General features: G+C 29.7%; 1 protein-coding gene across 2 annotated transcripts in view; it reads left to right on the plus strand.

The window, feature by feature from the left end:
* The window catches only part of LOC143922520 (adenylate cyclase type 6), a 335,909-nt gene that overhangs the window by 205,422 nt on the left and 104,319 nt on the right, over positions 1 to 26,168 (plus strand). For both annotated transcript variants that reach the window (XM_077445784.1, XM_077445785.1), the window contains 5 exons: positions 1,423 to 1,510; positions 5,325 to 5,446; positions 17,527 to 17,971; positions 23,217 to 23,337; positions 25,504 to 25,669. In XM_077445784.1, the coding sequence (XP_077301910.1) occupies positions 1,423 to 1,510; positions 5,325 to 5,446; positions 17,527 to 17,971; positions 23,217 to 23,337; positions 25,504 to 25,669 (942 nt within the window). The remainder of the gene's footprint in view (positions 1 to 1,422; positions 1,511 to 5,324; positions 5,447 to 17,526; positions 17,972 to 23,216; positions 23,338 to 25,503; positions 25,670 to 26,168) is intronic.

The following is a 26,168-nucleotide window of genomic DNA, read 5'->3' on the forward strand; positions in this document are numbered from 1 at the left end:
TTTCGCTGCTTTTTATAATACCCGTCAAATCGTGAGTAATAATGCAAGCACGTTTATGAATTTAAACCCGAGTCAAAAACTGTATGAGCAAGTAGTAAAATATGAATAACATTCCTAGAAAATATGCTGAAATAATAAACTGAGAGGTTTCAAACATATTCCTCCGATTATGAATACCTTTGTTTACCGCATTGTACTTTCAAGAAAATTAAACGTTTTATAATTCAAACTCTCGATTCAAAATGATATAAAATGTAATGCAAAATAGACAATTCTACTAAAAAAAACACTACTAATATCCTTTTGACCCCTGAAAAATTTATTTTTTTCATTTTATTTAATATTTTCATTCAAAACTAATTTTTCTTCAGTTGTTTTAAAATAACCTAACCTGAACTAACCTTATTTCGGCACGTGGACCTTTCGCAATTCCGGGAAACAACCTAAATAAACATTATTTCGATACGTGGAGTTTCCACAATTCCAGGATACAACCTAACCTAACCTAATCAAATTTTATTTCAACACGTTAATTTTCTGCAATTGCAGGAAGCAACCTATCCTAAATTAACTTAACCAAACCTTATTTCAACACGTGGAGTTTCTGCGATTCCAAGATACAACCTAACCTAACCTAATCAAACTTTATTTCAACACTTGAACTTTCCGTAATTCCTGGAAACCCGCAAACCATGGTAGAGCTTCATAGCCTGACCATTGAGACAAACCATCTTATTTGGAAGGATGCCTCGCTGTTGTAATTATCACACGGCTTATTTTCCATATGAGACTGATCGAAGACGTTCATTTTATCAAATGAAAAAATTAAATAAAACAACGAAAAAAAATTGTTTTCATTTTAAAATATTAAATCAAATGAAAAAATAGTTATGACCCGCGTTAACAGGATAGTACCAAAACACTTAACTTTGTATCTCTTTGAGAAATGGGTTGTGAAGATGATTATTTGAATGAATAAAAGTTTGCTTATTATTTATATATTTACAAACATAGGTACAAAATCAGTCGAACTGTTTTGGTTATATTATAATAAAAAAAAATGTTAATTAGTATATAATTAATATTTTAAAAAATTCACGTTTCTATTGTTTTTTTTTCTTCTGTTTGTTTTACAACAAATCCTTGACAACGTAAAACTCTAACGTAAAATCAGATTCGCTGAAATTTCACTGCATCTCTAATGATTATTCGACAGCCCACTTTGTGTATTTTTCATCACACTGTATTGTCTACTTTGCACAATACTTCCCAATGTGAATATTCAATTGTTTGAAAATTCCCCATATGAATATTCAACGCGGTATGTATCGGCATAGCGTCGCGTTTTTTCAATGCATACCAATTGTGTAATAATAAAATTGTTTTTATATACGATACGATATATTATACATTTTGTTTCAGGAATGCGATCCGGAAGCAGGAACCTCTGCGGTGCAGCTTCCACTTTGTCCTGGAGGCAGACGTAATACCATTCCAAAGAGTGACTCAGGTGAGATATTTCTGGTGAAACCAGCATTTTAACATAAATACTAAAGGGTATTAAAGGTGAAAATACACAAACACAGGATTTGTATGCAGTGGTTTATCAGAAATCGCCGAGTTTCTGCGCACAGATAAGACTTCTGTTTGAAACACTATACAATAGGGTATTTTATTTGCATTCGTCGCTGTCTTTCAAACACTAAAAATACTATTTTATATAGCAGTAAAGTTTTTGTTAACAATGAGCTTTAGCAAACTCTGTACGCAGTGACAAAAGATGAAGTATTGAGATCGTGCTAAAACTTTAATCCGGGAACGATCACTGATTCATTGTGGTGCGAGATTTTAACAATAAATAACATTGAATATGTATTAAACAAACGTCCGGTGGAATGAAACGAACCAACCGGAAATTCATTTAATCGAGTGCATGTGAATTTTTTTTAAAACACTGTGGGAATAGTCTATTTTGATAAAAAAAAAGGTCCCAATATTCATGTATTTTGAGCATGCATTTGTAATCGGTTTATTTTAACGCAATGTCTTTAGGGATTTTTTTCAATATAATAACCATCATTAGTATCATACATCAATTATGATAAGACATTAAAAATATATTTTTTGCAATACTTTTTACAACATTTATTCTATAAGATACATCGAAAAGAATCGCTTTTCTTGATACGTAATTTTATGAAAGGTGTTCTTGTAAATTTCGGGTGCAAATGACATTTATTTCTATACCTGGGGTTATAAATAAAAAAAATATATGTATAAAGAGGTTTTAATATAAAAATCGACAAAAATACATAAATAATTCATCACTGGTTTCATTTTACCAAACATAAGAAATAACGTCTTTTATTTCCCCAATCGCTTTAGACTTTTTTCCTGAATTTTTCTCATTTATCTGGGGATAACGCCTTCGTCGATGATTTTTTTATATGCCTGCGAATTGATGGTTCCATCCAGCATAACTGAACACCATACCATGGAATTGCCCCCCCACACCATAATATTATGGCGAATGTTTAATAGTCAGCTCTTTGGAGAACTTTAAAAACGTGCGCCTGATTAAAACGTCGGTCCAATCAAATTTAATTTTTGTTCCTCGGATAAAATTTTTCCCAATCTAGAACATTCTATATAGGGTTGAAGGATTAATCAATATGATTTGTATATATGTAAGGGTTAATCAATATGATTTTTCCATATCTATAAGAAATGGGAAAAAAAGGACACCTTAAAATTCATATATGTATGTACGTATGTATACTCTAAATCTTATATTTATTAGGATATCAATTGAATTAGTATATGTTCACAGTCATTTCAACTTATTTTGTAATACAATAAAACAATACAAACTGTCATCAAATCTTTGGTACTAAGTGATGTGATTCGTGCCTTCATTTGACGATTTTTTCGTAGTTAATTCATTGTTCAAATTTTGAAAGAATTCCAATTTCTACACGTGAATAAGTCTAAATTTAATGAATCAAAGGGAATCTCTCTTGATCTTGCTACATATGTATGTACATTCCAAACCGTTTCTATTGACACATACTCCATACACATGTATTTACATTTAAAATCTTAATTATAAAATATTGAGAAATTCTACAAATGTAATACATACATAGTAACAGGAATATTATTGTGATGTTCTAAAATTACTGGTAAAAATGGATAAATAGACGATTCTGAGAGTGATATTAGGCATTCAGAGGTATTCATATGTATGCATGGCAAAATATTAAGCTAGTGTAAATCGGTTCGGGAACATCTGGAAAGCTGCTTTGATCTTATCGTATTTGAAATAGAAATAGTACTTTAATATTGAGATGTTGTCAGACAAAGACACACGATTGAAATGTCACGAATATATATCACACCTTTGCTACGAGTATAACAGTATTAAGAGATTTCAAACGGCAATTTTAAAAAATATATTGTATATTCGTACGTATATATTGTAATTTAAAAAAAAAAATATATATATATATATATATATATATATATATATATATATATATATATATATATATATATAGATATATATATATATATATATATATATATATATATATATATATATATATATATATATATATATATATATATATATATATATTGCACAAATTCAATTTTTACTTTATTTATTTTATTTATAGAAAAATCAACAGACAACGGGATGTACATAGATATGTATAAAAAAAACAAATAGTAAATATATAATATATGTAACATCCGAGTCCAATTACAGATTTTTACAAAAATTATAAAAATGAAAAAGAAAAGAATAAAGGCTATAACATAACAAAATATGTAGAACATTGCATAATTAAACTATAGTATTAAAATATTGGAAAAAGGTTATAAAATAGAATATAAGAAGAAATTGAAATTTACAAATATAAAACAAATGAAAAAGGTAAATACAAAATAAAAAAATGAAAAGGAAAAGAATGAAAGCTATAATATGATTAAATTGCACATTACATAACTAAACTAAAGTATAAAAATATCATACTTTATCTTTTTACTATACCGTTATATGGATAAGTCGTAATTTAATTAACGGGCTATATTCAAAAACAAATGTAAAAATAAGTAAATAACAAAGTTCCTTTGCCTCATTATATAAATATTGCATATCCAATTAATATTACGACCGCAAACCTTTCATGTACCATAATAGTGTCAAAAATGGAAGTTTGCTTTGTTAACGTTTAAACCACGCTAATTATAAACTGAGCCGTTGTTAAATGCAATTCTCTTCACCATAATTAATATTTTAAACTGTGTGCAGATGTATCGACATAACAATGTATATACCTACATAGTGCATGCATTTGCATTATACGATGTAGATCCCCAAATTCAATTTAAAACTTTTTGATTGTTTGCCATTTGAATTATTAGCAACCATGTAAGCAACCACAAGAGGTTCGTACTTCTTCGCTTTCTGCACCACTAAGGTCATTGAGCATTGCATTGCCCGCTTTCCTCTTTTATGAAACGACTTAACGACCAATAAGTTTGATTCAATCGTTCAAGGCGCATCTCCTTTGAACGATTCAATGTCAATAGACTTCGGTCAACTGTACGCATTGATTAATACTACCGTCACTTTCAGTACTTTAATTAGATTTTGAAATTTCAATGTTATATTTTAGTTAAACTATTGTCGATCCGATGTGGCGTGAGACTGAGACGAGAACCGAAAATGTTGTCGCATTCGTGCAATGTGTCGTAATATTGTAAGGACATAAAATAAATTCTTTTTTTTTAATTATTTCTTATTTAACTATATAATATCATAACAATATAATTCAATGCAAGGTCTTTAATGATATAACTGTCAGTTTTGCTGTCCGTCAGTTTTGACGTTGACAATTACTTTTATCGTCTAAAAAATATAAATTTCCATTAATATAAAGTATATACGTATTCCATAAATAAATTAATAATATCAACAACTTATGTATATATATATATATGTATATATATATATATATATATATATATATATATGTATATATATATATATATATATATATATATATATATATATATATATATATATATATATATATACATATATATATATGTATATATATATATATATATATATATATGTATGTACAAACATATATAATATATATGTATGTACAAACATATGTACATTTTTTTCAATTGTCAATTTTAAAACTATGGTTATTAAAAATAATGTAGTCTTTTATAAACTGATTTTAGCTCTTGGAGTGTGAATTTTCTTCGTATATTGATGTAATTTTTTGTTTTTGTTTGTGTTGCAGTGACTCTGGCTGAAGCAGAAAGTCTGTTGGGAATGAATAATCCCCAAATACCCGAAAAGAAAAATTGGGTTTTGTCGACCTTTCGAAAATTCTGCATCATCAATAGATTCGAAAATCTCCAGGTACGTTTAATTTTTATGACCACATATGTATGTATTATATTATTGAACTAAAATTGAGAACATTACATCTATATGTATGTACCTATGTATACTTATGCAATTTAAATTTTCTTTTCTAAATTCATTTTTAATTTAATCGAATGCTTTGTAGCTTTTAACACAGTATATCAGAATATGAAAAAGTGTTTGTACAAAATATTTATGAATTTGCGCATGCCGACAAATGTGAGCCGATTCCATTCCTTTTGATAGTCTTTATACTATTGTGAAAGTATTCTACATATGTACATATGTATGTACTTACATTTAAATCGCAAAACATACGATGTCGCTATATCTATATTTTTTGCGCACAATATATGTAAACCCGAACGTAAATTGTTTTATGTTCACTCTTTGCGGTCTCTCTCACTTGAATTTGAATTTGAATTTTCAATCACGCGTACTTACATATTTATATATGTACATATGTATGTATATTTTTATGGAATGAGCTCATTATTTGACATACTATAAACCTCGATAAATTTTTTTTAAATTTGATTTTTTCAATCATTTTCTTTAGCCACATAATATATATTTAATATATACATAATCATAAAAAATTTATTAATAAGAAATATTTGCTTCAATTTCATCTAAAGCTCGTCTCTTTGTTGTTTATGCCGAATATCAAAAGATAAAAAGGAAAAATTTCTAATATGTAATATTTCAATTTTAATATAAAAGATCAATATAAACAAAAATTCGTCTAATTTTGTTTGCCAAAGCGGCTCCCGGCTTCTCGATAGAAACCTTGAAACTGCAGTAACCCTACTTGAAATAATACGTATTACGAGAATATTATATAATAAAATTTATCATTTGCAACACTCGTATTTCAAGATATTTTCTGGAAAAATATATTTTCTATAGTTCGAGGGCATGTTCAATATTATAAGGAGAAAGAAAAACTTCACATATTCTATTTGAAAGCAGAAATGCATCAAATGTTTTTACACGTGGCTTAAAGTAACTGTAAAGGTTATAAAATTTTATTTTTGAAATAATTTGTTAAATCAATACCAATCAATAGAAGACATTACAGCAGTAATAAAAGTATTATTTTATAACATTCAGTACGAAAAGTATTCTTTGGTACATTCTATGTACGTTTTTTGCGGCTTTTCTTAAAAGTAGCAAATTAACCAAAATGTGACTTTTAAGAAAATGTTTCGAGTCGGTATTTATTTTTATTATAAAATAGTCATTTAGTGAATAATCAGAAAAAAGTTATTGTGACAAAAAATTTTCCATTCATCGTAAATTTTCAAAATTGTGTATTTATTTTCTTGAAGTCGTTTGTTGACATCATTATAATAGTTCTTTGTGTCATTATATTATTCATTATGTTAACAAAATTTTAAAAAACCATTTAAGTAAAATAATGTAACTAAAGCACCTTTAAGAACGTTATCTCGACTTACTTAACCATCGTATTTCGGTATGTTACAGCAAATATCCATATCAAGATTCAATTTCTTTAATTATAATATTAATAACATTTTTCATTACATCCTTAATTTGTCACATAGGTGCATTTGCAAACAAATTTTCTTCATGTAATGCTAATTACGTCTCTAGATAACAAATCATTTTTGACCTGACGAATATTCTTGAAATCAAAAATATTTTTTTTTCGGTAGAAAAATATTTTATTTTATTTTATTAACATTTATAAAAGTTTTCATAATTTTTTTGAAATTTTCCATAATTGTTTCATATATGCAGCAAACTTAAAGATATATTTTACACAAGAAACACTAATCATTCATATGAGTATTATGTTACGAATATCATAATTTTTCTTACTCGCTGATTTGTAAGGTCCCAAAGTAAAGATAAATACGGTTTATCGGAGAAAAGAAAACAATTGCTTTAAAGACGTGTGAGTGAATAGTACATTTGAATGGTTGTCAATTTATATACGTATGTATGTATGTAAAGACTTCATGTTGAAGGATAACACATACAAAACGAATAGATTTAGTCTCCAGTAATAGAAGATCTGTATCTAGATATGTTTTGGATGTATGTACACACAATGTATTTTATATATTAAAGCTATTCGTGCAACTTCACAAACGAATCGATTCAAAAATGAATAAATTTCGGATTGCATTCTTGTCAAACGAAGCTATCTTCGTATTACATTACATACATACATATGCAAGTTTTCAAGAAAAATATATACAGTCCATATTGAATTTCAATATTTCCATATTAAATTTAGAACGCAACTCCAGTTGGCGTATACCTACATACATACATATTTACATACATACGGTGAGTTCGCAAGAAAATCTTAGCTATATATTTAGAATTTGTTTTTCCGGCTCGTTGTGACGTATTTTCAAACAAAGTTTTTATCAGTCCGTGTGAGTTTTCGACGCCTTTGTCGAGTGTTACAATCTTGCGTGAATGAGACCGCAATTTCCCGGAAAAATGTATTCAAATTCGGAACCGGGAAATCGCCCGACCGTGAGGACATCCTTACCCCGCGTTTTCTCCGCATTTTCCAGGCTTAAAAAGATCGAGAAAAACTGATTAAAGTAAACATGAAGGTGTGTCTACACACTCAATGCCACCTGTACTTGGAACACGTCTCCATATGCAACCAAACTTTTCCGATTCGATATACATATGTACGTATGTACATATGTACGCTTTTTTCGTTATTATTTCATCTTTACTAACCGTAATACGAATCGGGTATACGAGAATTGAATTGCATCATTAGTAGGATATTAAATGAAAAATTGAACAGTAACGTTTGCGATTCCGTAGTGTTCGTATATACTATTGTATTACAATTTATAATAATATATGTATGTATATTTACATATGTAATTCTGAAAGTATAAATAAATAATGATACTTCATCTCCCAACTAAACACATATTAATTGAAACAAAATATTTAATACGAAGCCCTTATACTTTGATCAATTATTTCAGTATATATTTTTTTAATGTATATATTTGTTTTGTTTTGCAATTCGTTCGGAAAGTACATATAATATACACTATAAACATTATTTTATACTAGTGTTGTGCCCGATAATTTCAACGGGTGGCTTCGGAAAGAAATTGATACACGAATTAAAATAAAGTTATATGCTACATATAAATATATTGTAAGGTTAGTTAAAGGCGCGCACGCGTATTAATAGTAAAAAGTCAAGCGCTCATTAAAAGCTCGCCGTTTGCCTGCGTTGAAATGATGAATGAATGTGTGTGTGTGTGTCTTTGTGGATGTGTATGTACGCTCCCGCGCATCTGACGCTGACGTCACGTTCCAAGTCAATCTGCTCAATATCAGGAGCACATGGCAGACGCTCTGCTACTACTGACTACTCCACTTCCCCGCGTCTCGTCAACGTGATCAGTCATCATGCCACATCCCTATTGCATAGCGTATGTATAGTCCTGGTATTCTAAAATGTGCGTTTTTGAAGTCAAATACATATGTATGTATATATGTATGTAAATACCCACAAACATACATACTAGTTGTTTATATGTATACTAGTTGTTTTACCCGGCTTCGCTCAGTATTTGTAATATAAAAAAACTTTAACATGGCGAATCTAATTGTAAATATTTATTTGTTTTTTTTATTAAATTTATTTGAATCGAAAAAAAAAATGTATTCAACCAATCGAATCGTCATAGAAACTGACTTGTTTTCGATTTCCAACCAACTTGAGTTACAAACTTACAAAGTCTCTTTTGAAATTATATATTAGATGTTTTATATATTATACCAGAATCCGATCCCGTCCCCCGTCCCCACGTTGTCATGGAAATTTTGAATTGTTCCCAACCATTTTCCAACCTACAATATTTACTCACATATGGAGTCTATTTCAAAATTATATATTTGATTACACTGTTCGACAAATAACGACTTTTTTTTTGGTTCAGAGACGAGATATGACTTTTCTTATAGATCTACGTATACTCAGTGAACACGAATCTGATAATAAAAAATGTGGATTGGCTCGAGATTCGGAGATATAACTATGTATGTGTTTTTTAAATCGAGCGATTTTTCTATATCATGGTGTTGTTCGGTCGATGTCTCAAAATCTGTAAATTTCCTGTCCAAAATGAATACTGGATTCTATAGTCGGGTATTTTATTTTTCATTTGTAGTACTTGGTATTGGGATAGTGGCTAGAGCACTATCCCAATAAACATGTTTCAATAGAAAATACTCAATATAAAATAGTACTCAATATAAAAACGGTGGGAAAAAATCCCAAGTGAAAATGCGTACTTTTGACTTTTGATTTGAACTGGACGACTACTTAGAGAGATTTGAAAGCTGAAAAGTACTACAAATGAAAGATAAAATAGCCGATTATAGATTCCAATATTTCTTTTTGAACAGAAATTGACAGATTTTGAGACGTCGACCGAACAACACCAAGATATAGAAAAATCGAGCGATTAAAAAAACACACATACATATGTATGTACATATCTCCAAATCTCGAGCCAATCAACATTTTGTATTATCAGATTCGTGTTTACTAGGCATAGATCTATAAGAAAAGTCATATCTCGTCTCTGAACTTTTTCTTGTCGAACAGTGTTATTATTTCAAAAAAATGAAGCAATATAACATTTACATTTAGTTAAATATTTCAATTCAATTAAGATTTGATCTCAAATGAATAAAATGGCGGAAAACTTCTTCATAGTATGAAAATTAAAAATTCAAGGAAAACTTAATTAGTTGATTCTTATTGAAATTTGAATATAATTTTAATTTCTTAAATAAATATACGTTGTATGTTTATATGTTCAATTGTAATAATGCTTATCAAAATCTTAAATAAATTATTGAATTATTATATATTATTTTATACTAGCTGTTCTATTTCTGTTAAAAAAGATTTTAATCAAAATTCTATAACTTTACGTGGTTAAAGTTAACAACTGGATTCCATATCTCACGCAATGTTATAAATATTTTATAAGGCGGGTTTTAGGCAAATTGACGTAGTTAAAGTAATCCTTTCCGTAGTTAAAGTATTAAAAAACTTTATTTAGGCAGTGCTTCTTTCTCGATAAACTTAATTTGAAAGACGAATGGTTTGGCGTTTCGACGGCTTTAAGCCGAATTTCAATAGATAACGTTCAAAAGGAATTTCAAATGAGAAATAAAATTCGTGAAAATCCGACGCTTTTTAAATACATTCGTTTCAAAGAGTCGAGTGGCTAATACGGAACACAATAAAACTCATTGCTCGTCCGTCGCATTTGAATTAATACGTTTTAAAGTGGATTCGAAAGAAATTTCACTTTCGGAATCGGGAAAATTTTAAGTGACAAACGAGTGAGCGGCGAGTTTGGGCGCGAGGGAAAACGAAATGGTGAAAAGATTTTCCTTTAAGAAACTTTCACATCTTCCCTTGGGAGAAGCGATCAATCAAACGCATACACGAACGACTACTTTGTTTTGTGTAATTTTCTGAAGTGCTTATATTACATTTATCTCTTTCCCCTTTACGTCTCACGCAGTACACACAAATAATAATCAAAACTTGTTGCATATATGTATATATGTATGTACATATGAACATATGTAATGTAAATACACATGTGCGTATGTATATATTATGCAAACTATACTAGTATTTAATTAATGAAATACAGAGTTTATTATTACTATTACTAACCAGGGTATAGACCCTTTGAAACCAACGTGTTTGAAATTAATTACAAAAATGCTGAAGAAATTAAATTTAAATTTTACATGTATACTATATAATATTAATTATTTATTAACATAAGTATTTTCTACCATATACAGTATTATAAAACTTAATATATGTAGACTGCCAAGATGTAGATTTAAATTTAAATTAATTAAAATCAATTAGAACCTATGTACATATGCACATGAAATATAAAAAAAAACTAATTAATTTTGACTACATCTTAGTCTATCTCACTAAGACATTTCTTATACATATGTATATTACAAATAAAATTTTCTACTTCGAACAATAAATAATATGCCAAAAAAATTGAATACAGCATAGAAAGTGTGACGTTTTCGATAGTTTTTGATTTATTTTTAATTACAAGCTTACTTGTAATTAAAAATAAATATGATAACAAAATATTGGCTTCACTCTGTTAGTTCAGTGATATTCCTGCCCGTCAAATTCTGATTTTTAACCACTTCCACTCTTCAGATAGCTTTGATATCTTATCGAAATACGAGAGCTAGCTAACTTTGAAGTAATTTAATTTAATAATAAAATGAATAATCGGAAAAATGTATAGTAGAAAATGTAATTTGATTAAAAAAGGTACTAAAATGAAAAATATATAACTATTATACCCATTATAATAACTAAATTACTATCTTTGATGTATAGTCTATTATATGATAATTATGATTATAGTCTATTATATGATAATATCTTAGATGTATAGTCTATTACATGATATTAGATGTATAGTCTATTATATAACTGGTCTATTATATGTACGTATATGAACTTAATATGAATGAATAAATATTGAATAGTAAACAGTAATAAGTAGTCTGAGAAGAATTTATTTATATGAGCAAATATAAAAGCTTGGGGTGTACGGACAAGATGTAAAGGAAATATAATATGAGAGTGAAAGATGTGACTGTTATAACTGTTTAGCCTGTGAGTTGTGAAGGGGCGGTAGAAAGACCCATATCGATGGCGAGCTATCATCGCTTCGATTCGACACAAGATTTCCGATGTAAATTTTAATTTCATTTTAGAGTTCGATAATTTTTAAACTTCTCTAGCTTCATCTCTCAGATATAAGCTTACCTGAATTTTAGCAACCCCCGTATTTCGGTAAAATATCAAAGGGACTCAAAGAGTGGAAGTGGTTCGAAATCAGATCACAACTTTTTGACGGGAAGGAATATCACTGAAATAACAGAGTGAAGCTAATATTTTTACATACATACATATACATATTTATATGTTACAGTGAAAGCATATTTTAAGTGAAAATATATTTTCACCGATTCAAGCAGTGAAAATATATCACACAACGTTTAATTCTATAAATTTAACCCTAACAGCCCAATCTTAAGTGAATAGGGCCACCCCTTACTTAACCTAACCTATCCTAACCCTTAAATAATACCTACCCTAACAATCTAATCTTAAATAAGTAAAACCAACCCTGAAAATTTAACTGGTTATGATTTCACTGAAACGTCAATGAAAATATATTTTCACTGTGACATATGTATGTATATACCAGGAAAGCCTATTAGGTAAACCGCAATGCGCCTTCCAGGCCAATTACAAATTTAGATATAGAATTTTTATAATAATTTTAACAAAACATCATAGAGACATTTATGTATAATATGTATGGATAGATATTTTTTTTTTTTTTTACAAAATTTTGGTAAACTTTTGAAAATACCATTTTCGGATACAGAGGTCTATATTGTATTTGAGAAAACTGAATGAATCATATTAATTTAAAAATAAAATAGCAATTAAAACTCCCCCCCTCCTCCCCCTTCTTTTCTGAGAGTTACCCGATCTTTTCAGATATAGCAATTACGTATACATATTTCAATTTAGTGTTATTTCACAGTCAAATACAAATGTGTACTCTCGAAACTTTAAAATGTGGTGTGTAGTCATTACAAATGAGCTATTTTTCCGTATCACGATTTGTCCTACTAACTTATACATACATATGTATATGAATTAAAGCAAAATGTAAAGACGCTTGAAAATATTTGAACACACAAACAAGCGGTATTGGACATAGAAAACACCTGCTACACACCGGTCTCTTCATCAACTTCCGGTATACGAGTGACTCTGCAAAGAGGAAATTCAACATATGTATAAATTCAGCATCCCCTTTTACGATCGACCATCGACCCCCACCCCCCACCCCTCAAATCTTATAAGAGTGGCATCACGGTGCAGTGTATTACATATATATATAATGTGTATTTTTTTATGTTATTATACATACACGACGTTTTGGATGTGAAAATGTGACTCGTCTATTCGGTGAGTGGAAGTGTTCCTTTTGAGTATGCCGATCCCTAGGGTACCGTAATCTCAAACAGTCCCTGATTATTCATTTTTTATTCTTCCCTGCCCCCCCCCCCCCCACCCTCCCGCATCCCTGAGGATTTAACATATTCCTTTTATACTTCACCTCGCTCCATAAGGATAGCCATTCAACTTATATAGCAACGCTGTATTACGATCCTTCATATATTATAGATGCGTATAAATTCAGAAGTTGTAGTGCTTTTCAAGCTGTATAAAGATTTGCTATATTTGGTATTTTTCTCATAACTATGATATTTCTGTGTGCATATACCAGGGTTGTGGAGTCGCTTCAAAATTTACCAACTCCGACTTTATCTTATGATTGGACTCCGATTCCGACTCCAAACTTCGATTCTAAGTTGAACGATTTTAGTAAGATTAACTCTTCTTGCCAACGTATAAAATTTTTAGTAGTAAAAATAATAAAAAAATTAGAATATGAAAAATTAAAAAATACATGTATAGTGTACTTGTATGAATTTCATTCACAAACAAGTCGATTTAATAGAAAAAAATGAGAATAAAAAAAAGTATAAGACGGAAGAAGCAATCGGTTTTGGTCGTTAAACGTCAAAATACGTACAATTCAACGATTTTATTTATAATGAAATTTGCATTCTTGATTTTTATAAATAAATTATTAAATTTAAATTTATTAGTGGCTTTGAGACTCTAGTTGATACATACTGTAATATTATCAATTAAATAAAATAACAAATACATAATAGTTGGAGTCGGTTGATTTTTTACGGCTCCAACTTCGACTACGACTCCACAGTTTTGGTACGTATGTATACATATGTACATACATTTACAATATTGGATAATATCAGAGTTAAATTTTTATTTGATTAGAATGTGAATTATTTGTTGGTATTTATGTATATAGTGATTATTACATATTCTACTTACATATGATATATGAACCACAGCTAAGCTTACTAATTTAACAATTACAATGTACAAATTGATGAGTCTAAAATCAGGGAAAAATCAAATATCAAATTTTCTAGATTATGTTTAATCGTTGCTAGCAAAAAAGTGTAAAAGTGAATGATCTTTGCTAGCAAATTGTAAAGCCAACTCTAGTCAACCTCACATACAAGTTTTATCCTTTCACGAAAGTTTGATTTTGGATACTTTCTTAACCCTCCCTCACCCAAATGCCCCAATTTTTACGTTTTTCGTAATAACTATGTTGTTTTCAAAGCTATGCACCCTTTATTTCTTGTATTCCTAGAATGAACTACAAGAAATTTATCTTAATAGATTTTGTATGATTTAGAAAAGTGTACGCTACGTTACGTAAAAAAATAAATGTGTACGTTCCAAAGTATGATTTAAAGGCGGTAGCGATAAGTCATGTTTTTGACTGTTCGCTTGCATATTCTTGTTGATCGATGAATCAATGCAAGAGAAAGAGACAGCTATATTTTCGTAAGCTATTGTTTTCGTCACTTTTGGCGCGTGGCTATTGAGTCATGCAGTCACCTGTTGGCCTTACCTATGTGCGTTTGCGTGTTGATGCTTGTCGTTATTTTTTAATACAAAAATAGTCAAAAACATGCTATATGACTAAAACTATTTTATGTTGATGTGTAAAATGATTATTAAGATATATACATATATCGAAGCCATGAAGTATTGAGAAAAGCTGTATTTTGATTAAAAAATACTAGGGTCACTCAACCCCGGTTCTGGACACTCGTTCGATCTCGACGCTACGGCCTTTAAAGGCTAAATCAGTAGTTCAAATAAGGTTAATTTTTTTTTTTTTCAAGAATAAGATCACTACAACAAGGTTAAAGTATAGACTACAAATTATTACTGTTTGTATATTCATGTATATTTGAAGGTTTTAAAACGGCATCCAGTTCCTTAGTAAAATATTTGAGAAACATCGTTTTTTTGTAAAAACAAACATATAATGACTCTTCGAATGGGAGAGTCAAGCATTGAATCTTTACGACTATCGCGTCTGAACAATTTCAAAACGTAAACGCTCGTTTGGTTCTTCGAATCTTCGACAAAGTTAAACGTTTTACTGGAAAAGTTTTGCAACGAGACTGTTACTTTTTCCGACCGATTTAACTCAACGATACGCTCATGTGAAATGGAGACTTAAAAAATTTCCATGAATACGAATTTAAATAATGCATGTCGAACTGAATGATACAATCTCATTGATAGACATACATATGTATGTACGCGTGTATGTCTATCAATGAGAATCATAATCATAATTGAACACAATTATTACGAATTCATTGAAAATGCTTGACCATTTTTTTCTACACATTTTTTTCAAGTCGGACGCTGTTCTTAATTTGATATAAATTCTACGTTATAATTTTTGCATCTTTTGAAAACACTTCGGATACTTTATAACACTTTATTGTGAATCTTAAAGCATTCCGAACAAGTTTCGAAAACTTTCCTGCAACGTAGTTTTCAATACTTTTAATGTGCTTCCTCATATTATATAATATTCCTTTCTTAAATGTACCTACATATAAATGAAACCGTCAAACTTAAAAAGCCTTTTATTTTATATTACATATGTACTTTTAAGTATTTTGCGACTTACGAAACACACGAAATATAATATAATAAATTACATATTTATATTGCCCGAGAGACTTTATTGAAAAGAAACTATGTTTGTAAATTAAATTTTGAAGGTATTTTCCGACGATGCTATGTATTATCACCAAACTATATTAGATTATAAACAGAATTATCAAGCCTAAGAAAATAGTAAAAAATGCACTTTTTCAGTGCTTTTTTCAAACTTTTCCAAAATCGATAAAGCTATACATATGTATGTATATGATGACTTTTGGGAACTGATTTGATTATTGTCTGATCATATAAACTAGATATCCATATATTAGCATCTGATATATTTATTTTTCTATAACAGATCAACTACAGTTTTAAGGTCTAATCATACTATCCAGCACTGCAAGGCAACAGTCCGGTACAGCAATGCACGAAAAAAACTACTTATATTCATACTACACAGTTGTATTCCTTCTAGTACATTCTTTGGCCACTGTGAAAACTTCCACAAATGACGTGACGTCATAGTGGCGAGTGCAATGCGTACTAAAGAAAGAACGCATTGCTAATAATAATTTGAAATATACAAAACTTCAAAATCAATTGTGTTTTGATTTCTTTTTCTTTTGCTTTTCTCGATTTTATAAATTACATCATGGATAGTCTAAAAATATTTAATATATAATAGTAATAATATATCAGTAATATATGTATATGTATGTACTTCTATTAAAATTTTGTTTCATTACCACAGAACCCAAAAAACTGACTAAAAGTCTTTTAAATTGATACTTATTCTATTTACAACAATAAATTGAAATTAAATATTGTATAGGTATATAAATTGAAATTCAATATGCTTTTACCACACTTAATTTATTATCTTAGTTATTACTTTACTTTATTGTTAATTATTAATTATTTATTACTATTTCTAAACAATTTTTATCCATGGCGGGGGTTAATGTCCAGGGGGTTTTTGGCCGGGGGTATGTGTCCAGGGGGTACATGTCAGGATACCCTGCTGGTTATGTAGTCTATATAGTACTAGCTTTATTACCCGGCTTCGCTCGGTATTTGTAATATAAACCGCTTACACATAACTTATCTAATAGTAAACATTTTATTAAATTTATTTGAATAGTTTTATTTTATATAAAATTTTTTGAATACTCATTTGTTTTTTTTATTAAATTGAGTGTCACAAACAAAAATACATATACAGTAAGTCTCTTATAAAAAATTATATGTACACTCCCGGGGTCTGCGCCCCCTAGGGGGCGAAGCCCTATGACATGTATGTATGTATGTGTGTGTGTATGCAGTAATGAAAGTATATGAAGAAGATCTAACACGTGTCCATTATGAATTGTTTCAGGTCGAAATGTTGTATCAGCGATACCATCTGCGTCTGAACCAATCCAACATGACGAGTCTGCTGACTTTGCTTTCCGTGATCGCTCTTTCCATTGCCGCTGGCCACATCATGCTGCTCATCTGCACCAAAACCACGTACGATTCCAAGATTCAGGAATTGGTAAATCAAAAATCATACCCCGAGCAGCCTTACCCGATCGGATCATCCGCACTGAATCGAACTATGACAGATACGGCACCTTTCATAACCTCGCCGACCGGAATGCCGAGATTGTTGATGACATATGTTAACCTGGACTTGCGCGATAAAATAGGAACGGATGAAAATGAAACCGCAATGACCAAAGAAATGATAACCAAAGCCGTGGAAAAGCAGTACAAGACTCATAGGAACCGATACGTCGTGATCATGGTGGCTTTCCTCACATCTTTGTGCATCTATATAAGTAAGTTATCTACATATGTATATTTCATTCATTATTTTTTTTTTATTTAATTACATTTACATGGTTGAATGCATAGGTACTAGGTATCTCATATCTGTGTATTCGAATACTTTTTCGAATACAAACAATTTTTTTACAGCACATTTGATTCTATGTGATGTACCAGAATAGGATTATCTCAAAATTTTAATGATACTGTTACGTACGCCACGGATTAAGCGAATAGAATCCCAGAGACTATGTGACCGTTCAAGGGTTTTCTGTTATCGGATTAACTATGTAAGTGCTTGCACTTACTTCCAGGATTATATCTGGACTCTAAGTGCATTTAGGCTAAACAATGACCGTTATTAGTTATTTCTCAGAATCAGTACGGGAAGACCCAATGTCGTGGAAATACATATCCGAATACGTGACTATACAACAGGTAAACAGATTAGGCGCCCTGAGAGATCTACCCCTTATAAGGCGGTACGTAGGCGATATCATGTCATTCTGGACTGAGCAGTGACAGTGCGTGTATCTCCTGAATCATCAATAAATGCTGTGAAACGACTGTTGGCCTTTTACTTGGATCCTCCACCCACCCCTACGCAACAATACCTTTACCTTTCTAAAACCTAATCTAAATAATTTAAAGCTACAAATTAAACTATTCGATGTTCGATATTTGAATATGTATATTCGAATATTTGGTAAGCCTAATAGCTACTCAGTCGCGTCTACCACTCATTCCGCTTGGCTGGAAGGTAGGAAGAAAAATACGTGATTGCTTTCGATCAGAAAGACGCCTGTTAAAATTCGAACGCATAAACATAAAATGAAAAACAGAATTTCATTATTAACATTTACTTTGCTGTGCTAAAAAAATCCGCCAGCCACTGTGCTGGACGCCAAACGTCCGTCCAGCAAAAAATGTATTAGTCAAAGTAATTCAAAGTCTGCAAGATTAATTACTTAAATAAGCTATGAAAATCATTTAATCGAGTATTCAACGTGAAATAATATAAAACATGTGCAAAAAATGAAAAAAAGTGCATGATATCATGATTATTAATAAGGCTTCGGTGGACTTTTTTTAAGTAAAAGAACTTTTGCCTCACCTCGTATGAGCTCAATGAACTATTTTATCCTGGTGAGATGAAATTCACTTCCAGATCGCTAATTCATGGCACGTCAATCATTCATGAAAAATATCATAATGAAATATTATTTATGTACACATATGTAGGTATATAAAAATTCATCTCACATTCGAGACTGTTCTGAAAAATATGTTTTGCAAAAATTATTCATCCTTCATGAAATGAATCGAAAATAACTTGTTTACCCTCATATGTATAATACTACCAATAAATCTGTAATGATTTCTTCTCACACTCAAAGTTATACTATTGTAGTTTCAAAAATTCATAGTTTCATAAAAATGATCAATCCCAAACTAAATATTATATTTTGACTATGGCAAAAGAAGTGTGTTTACATATACATGTAAATTTGTTTCAATTTTCAAAATAGTTCGATTTACGAAGCCCACACATTTCATTATTGATCATCTACGGAATAGATTTAGTACCGAGAATTTAAATGCATTTTTTTACACATTTTTGCACAGTGATTTCCTGAGACTTCCCAACAATGCAGTAATATCAGAAAACTTTAATATTATTAAAAACAAGCTACTAGTTGTATTACTTAAACTTAAAGAGTGTTTATAATTCTTCTTTTCCTATATCTTCATTTATTTCTATATTTTCGTTTGCTTTTAGTTATCATTTAACTGTTCTATATTTATCTATTTGTTTATTTCGATATTTCTTTTTCTTTTTCCTCTCTTTTTATTTATTTTTATTATATTATTGTCATCTTAATTTTTTTTTCTCATTTAACTTATATGTATGTATGTATGTACATATATATAATACATATGTATGTAAAGTCAAACCCCTTAGTCTATCGGCTTTGCCGCCTTTCCCAAGTATGTTAAATAAATAAATAAATCATTTTGACCAACTTGACACTATCCATGTGTAGTAAATGATGCAAAAAAATGCTACAATTAATAAATCAAATTGGTATTAAAGAAAAAAATTTCGTTAATTATTTTGACTTAATGGAGGTTCCCCATTCAAGTTTCTGGTTGAGAAGCGTTGAATTACAGCATATCAAATCACCGGCGATGAAAAGGCCATCAATGAAAAGACCGGATACCCGCTTGTCTTCTGTAGATTGTTTTGTAGATTCAATCGGGCCGTTCGGGTTAATTTTAACCTTTTGACAAAAGTCGTCTATGGGATGGGTTTGCGGGGGTCGGTCGGTTTAAGTGAAGGGCATTGTTCCACTTTATACCTCTCGTACCATATTCGACAGTGAAACTACCCCGTTTCCAAACGATTCAATCTCTAAATCTAGAACTTGAACGAGTGGATATTGAATTAGGTTTTGACGCGACGGAGAATCCGGCGAGATTTTCTTTACAGCATTGTGAACATTGCCGTTCAAAATCTGTATAATACCACGTAATATAAGACTTGCCGTTCACTATCTAAATATATGTACTGCCTTTACTAGTCACTACTATCGGCGATAAAGTCTACTGTGGAAATGAAGGGTATCTGAAATGAGAACGTTCTAAAAAAAAGTCTTTCTCGGAAATAGCTTAGTAGAAATAACAATAGACGAGTATTCTTAAATAGAAAGTATTCCGAGATGCAAACGTTTATACATATTTATAAACATGTTTGCGAAAGAATAATTAGTGTTCGAAAATAAAATGCGACTAAAGTCCCATTAACTTATACATAAACATACGTATATACATATGTTGAAAATTTGGAAAAATAAGTTTTGATATGATAATCATGAATAATTAAGTACAATTTCTTATTTCTGGGAAAAACCAATCTTTTGTCAATACACACAGAGGATTTAAAAGATTTTATAACATCAAAACTGTCCCAATCAGTGCTAAAAATGTATGCATTGTTGTTAGGGTGGCCATATTTCCCAGGACTCAAAACGAGACGCCCCGCAAAAAAATTGTCCCCCCCCCTATATAAAAAAAATGTGTTAAACGATCAAAAAATTTTTAATTTTTCCCTCAAATAACCATTAATATTGTCAAGGAAGTATGTATATTTTATTCAGAATGTACAATTCTTGTGTGCAAGTAAAAGTGAAAAAAAATAATGTAATGTTTGATGTTCATGCTCCACGGGCTTATTTTATTTCTGAGATTTATCCATTATTATTAACAAATAAAATAAGTACAGAATTTTCTAAAATGATATTCTCGGTTTGTTTTAATTGCATCAATTATGTACAACTGCAAATTTTGATTTCGTTACCTTTCTTTTTGTCTTTTGTTAAGTAATATATTTTTACCAGAATGCTCATTTCTTTAAAACAAGAAAATAAAAAATAAAAGATTGAATATTATACTATATTGTATTTTACAGTTATTTAAAAATAATTATGATGAAAACAATAGCACAGAGCGATTTTTTTTTCAGAATCGTGTAGCAAAATATAATGAATATATTGTATGTAAATGAGTTGATTTGGGAAAACAAGGACAAATCGGGATAAATTAAACAATTTATCCGAAAATGACAAGCACTCAAAGAAACGGACTGTCCCAGCCAAATATGTACATATGGTCACCGTATTATTGTAGAAGTTCGAGCAGTTGCTGTTAGTTAGAAATAGGAAACACTAAAGCCCTGTGAAAAAAACCGCAATTTTGCGTAAAAAGTAATAGCTAATATTATACTATATATTATATTATATATTTTTTACACATAATATAAAACAAAATCAAATAATAAGCCACCATTTCAAACTTGTTTTTATTTATTACATTTCGTTCATAATAAACATATTTCGATATTGTAAATAGAATCTTGTCTCAATTTTTATGTACGTATTTGGAGAGGAATCATGCATAAGTTTAATGTTTTTTTTTTTTAATAAAGGTCATCGAGAGGGTCTTGTTATGAAAAATATATTTTTTTAAGACGTAACATGTTCCACTGAAATGTATTTTTCACGACCATTTTGGAAAATATATTTTACATAGATATGTATGTATGTATGTACATATGCTGAACGAAAGCAGATATCTGCTATCTACTGTGTTCTCACTTTATAATATTTATCAAAAAAACCCGTACATTTGACAAACCCACGCTGTTTTTATTTTAAAATACATGCAAAAATATATGTTTATAAAATGACCTTTAATATATAAACATTAATATGATGTATTGAATACGTATTTCATGGAAAACGAGTTCTCTGTTTTATATATTATTTTTTATTGAACACGTAAAATTTTTTTACATATTTCAAATTTCTTACATTTTTTCTACCAAATACACTAATGCAATTTTTGGATAGCCTTTTCATCACCATGACTTTTGTACTTGTACCGATAAAATCAAATTCAATATACTATTTTTAAACTATACATGAATAATAGGTAAATACAACAGATCTCCATATAAAACGTTTCACTCGAAATTAATGCGTTCAAATTATTAACTCTTGATTTAAAGCTAAAATAAACTTTCAAAGCTTGAAAAATAAATTGCAAAAACGTTGAATTTAACAATACGAATACATATGTACAAATATATGAACTTATCTCTTTTCCATTGAGGTGACAGGCTGTTGAAGATTTTTTTCTATTCATTGAATTGATCCATGTACAAATCTATCAAAATTATAAATGTACATATATATATATATATATATATATATGTATTTTACGCTAACGCTTATTAACATATGAATCCAACCACATTGAAATTTCCGTTTATTATTTACTCAATATTTGCCGTGTGATATGAAAATTTGAATTAAATTCTGTCGTCAATATTTATTTTCAATACACACAATTTTATTCCAAATGATATTTTCGCAGAAAACACACGACACGTCTTTCGCGGGGGTCGGGTGGATGTTCATTTCTAGCAAAATGTATTTATTCTAGGGGTGTTTTTTTCACGTGGTCGTGAATCACTTCACAAACACTCGACATCTTTTTTTATGGGATAGGACGGGATGCTGAGGAGTGGCCGCGGGGGTAAATCCCATCCCACCCTCCCATCGCGAAATAAAACTTAGATTGTTTGTAGACGTCCAAGAAAAATAAACGTGACGGAATGATTTTTCGCAAAGCGAAATTGTACCCACGTACATATCTTTAGGTATAATATTTATGCATTTTTTTTCATTATTGCAGTTCAAATGGGATTCTTGTACCGGCCGGCTGTCAATGAAGTCTATCTGCTCATCGTCTCTTACATCATAGCGGGAACATTTGGCCTAATGGAAATCGCCTTCGTCATCTTCATTCCAGCCAGGTAAAATCTTGATGAATAAATATCATTTTATATTTGTCAACTATGTATGTATGTATGTATGTATGTATATGTAGGTATGTCTTAAATTAAAAAAAAAATGAGTCCAAAGATGTCGATGAAATGGGTTAGAATTTGCGGTTTTCAGGGTAGACTCATATCTACATAGGGTCACGAATTTCATCATTTATGTGAATAATTTAGGATATTTACAAAATGCATTTTGCATTTTAAAAAGGCATTGTGTAGCAATTTTATGTTTGAATTCTTTCATCGATCATAAAATTGTTCGAGTCAAACTCCAGCCTAATGTATAGGTATGTATGTATTCGAAACATTATATTAAAGAAATATTATTTGACTACAAATTTTTGATGAAAACAATCCTTAATGTTTTCTATATGCCAAAATCATGTAGCAACCTTTTTCTGTATTTTAAATATACATATTGTACATATATATACAATATAAAAAATTACACGGTACAAATTTGGGACGTTATTACAATACAAAAAAAAGAAGACAAGAAGAAAGAGGACAGGGTTTTTTTTTATAAAAAAAATTCGAATTTATCGTAAGCATTTCGTAAAATTTTTGTGAATTAAAAATAAATATTAAATCAATTAAAAAAATAAATATATGTACAATTTTAAAACAATTTCATATATATTTGAAAGAAACACCAACAGAAAAAAAATTGTTTGATTAATAAAAGAAAACATAAGTATTATTTTTCTTTAATATTTGAACACTTAAAATAATAAAATATGAAATATGTCTAAAAACCTGTAATAAATGTATAAAAAAATAGTGTCAGACCAAAAGGTGAAGTGAAGCTAATAAAAGCATTGTAATAATAAAAAAACTTGGTCATTTAAAAAATTACCAATACGTTGTATTTAGATCATCATTTTAATATCAAATGCGGACATTTGATAAGTAATTTTCACAACAGAAAAAATACAAAATGTCCAAAAATGAATGAAATTCGCATTAAAGTTCTCGCATAAACGATCGGCAACGTCTCAACCAGCAACCGCCAAAGTTGACCCGATCTGTATAATATGTGTTTAATATTAATAACCCGCGAGTTATTGACACATACATATGTAGTTGAAATAATGTGAGTTATTCAATTCTACCTTAGCTGCGCACTTTTTAATTGTTAAATGATGGAAGCATTTTTATCACTTCTGACAACAAAAAAACTATTGCTCAATGTTACTTTTTTTTTTAATGCGCCATTAATTTTAATCTGATATGCAGATGATTCGTTTTAATGAGCAGCATTTTTTTTTTAAATGCATCGTTGAATCATATCCTACAAAAACTATGCATATGTACATGTGTGAAAGCCTAAGATTATGGGCTGTTTTGGTTGAGTTTTTCTATAGATTTTTATATATGTATTATTTTATACATAAATGTATATGTACATCCTCTGCGGGAAATTCAAACACCGTTTTTTTAAGACGATGTAAATTTTATTCAACTTTATTCTTTGAGTGGAAATAATACACGGGGTCATTTATTTTCAACTTTTCTTTGAATTGTATTTTAAAAATAAAAATCATAATGAAATCAGATACAGTTAAGTTTTGATATAACGATCTAACTTTTAGATATCCGATTAAATCATTTCGTTAAACTGGATATTTAATGCGATCGAACTGCAAAAATCTTTTTAACCTGTTCGAAAGCATGAAAATAATTCATTATATTATACTAGAAACTTCCTTGCGTATGTTGGTACTCGTTGAAATGCGTACTTAGGCACTCGCTTCTTCTATGGGTGTATAAATAAGATTTCTATTGTGTTCTGAATTGCCAACAAACAACTAACAACATCAAAACTTTCACCGTAATCTGTGTATTCAATTTTGTTTTTAAATTGTTTACTGACTAACTAAGCAAACTTTGGCTGGCACGAGCCAAGTTTTAAAGTCAACGAATTGAATATTTACAATATTAATCCACCGATTCAGTTTCAACAGTCTGTAACAGTTAAATCGACAGTAGCATAGTTTTAATTGGCTCTAAATGTCATCGATTGAAATAATTTAAATGATATTCATGTGTTTGAATGTACATATTTATATTTTATATTTATATTTATATGTACATATTTATATGCCTATACACATGTATTAATACAATTTTCTGTTCCAGGTCCACTTTGGCCGGTTTGGGTTTGACGATCTTATTCGTTTTCGTCTGCTACGGTATGTTGCCCATTCGACTACATGAAGCTGTCTTTTGCGGAATGATCATGTCCTTTTTACACCTGTTTCTCGAATTTCTTCTCAACTGGCATACCGAATATCTGCTCCCTCAGGTGAGTCTCTTTTCTCTGTCGGTTTCTATTTCAAGATGTGTCGTGGCGAATCGATCTCAATGCGATCCAACTCTTAATTCGGCCTATGTATGTATGTACATATGAATGAATATACGTTTGTATATGCATCAAATTTCACGTATTTAACGGGTTTAAAAAGTCTAATTGGCTTGGCTAAACTTGCGTATTTGGAAGTTTTCTTATACGTACATGTGCACGTATGAGCTTGCTTCAATCTAATCAACTTAATTATTGTTCATGTACTCGTACGCTAAAACGCTTATGATATTGAATATTTCATTAATTATCGGTGTTTTGTATTATTATATTATATTGTGTATTTTGTGTGAAAGGTTTCGAATACTAGGAGAGGTTAATTTGATTAAATTTAATTTTTAGTGTAGTTTTGTTACTGATTTCATATTCTACCAGACCACATTGGCAAGTTTTCGATATATTTTATTTAATTTATATATTATCTTAGCTATCAAGTTAATTT

This window comes from Arctopsyche grandis, chromosome 2, assembly GCF_051622035.1.
Source record: "Arctopsyche grandis isolate Sample6627 chromosome 2, ASM5162203v2, whole genome shotgun sequence".
NCBI classification, from domain to species: Eukaryota; Metazoa; Arthropoda; class Insecta; order Trichoptera; family Hydropsychidae; genus Arctopsyche; species Arctopsyche grandis.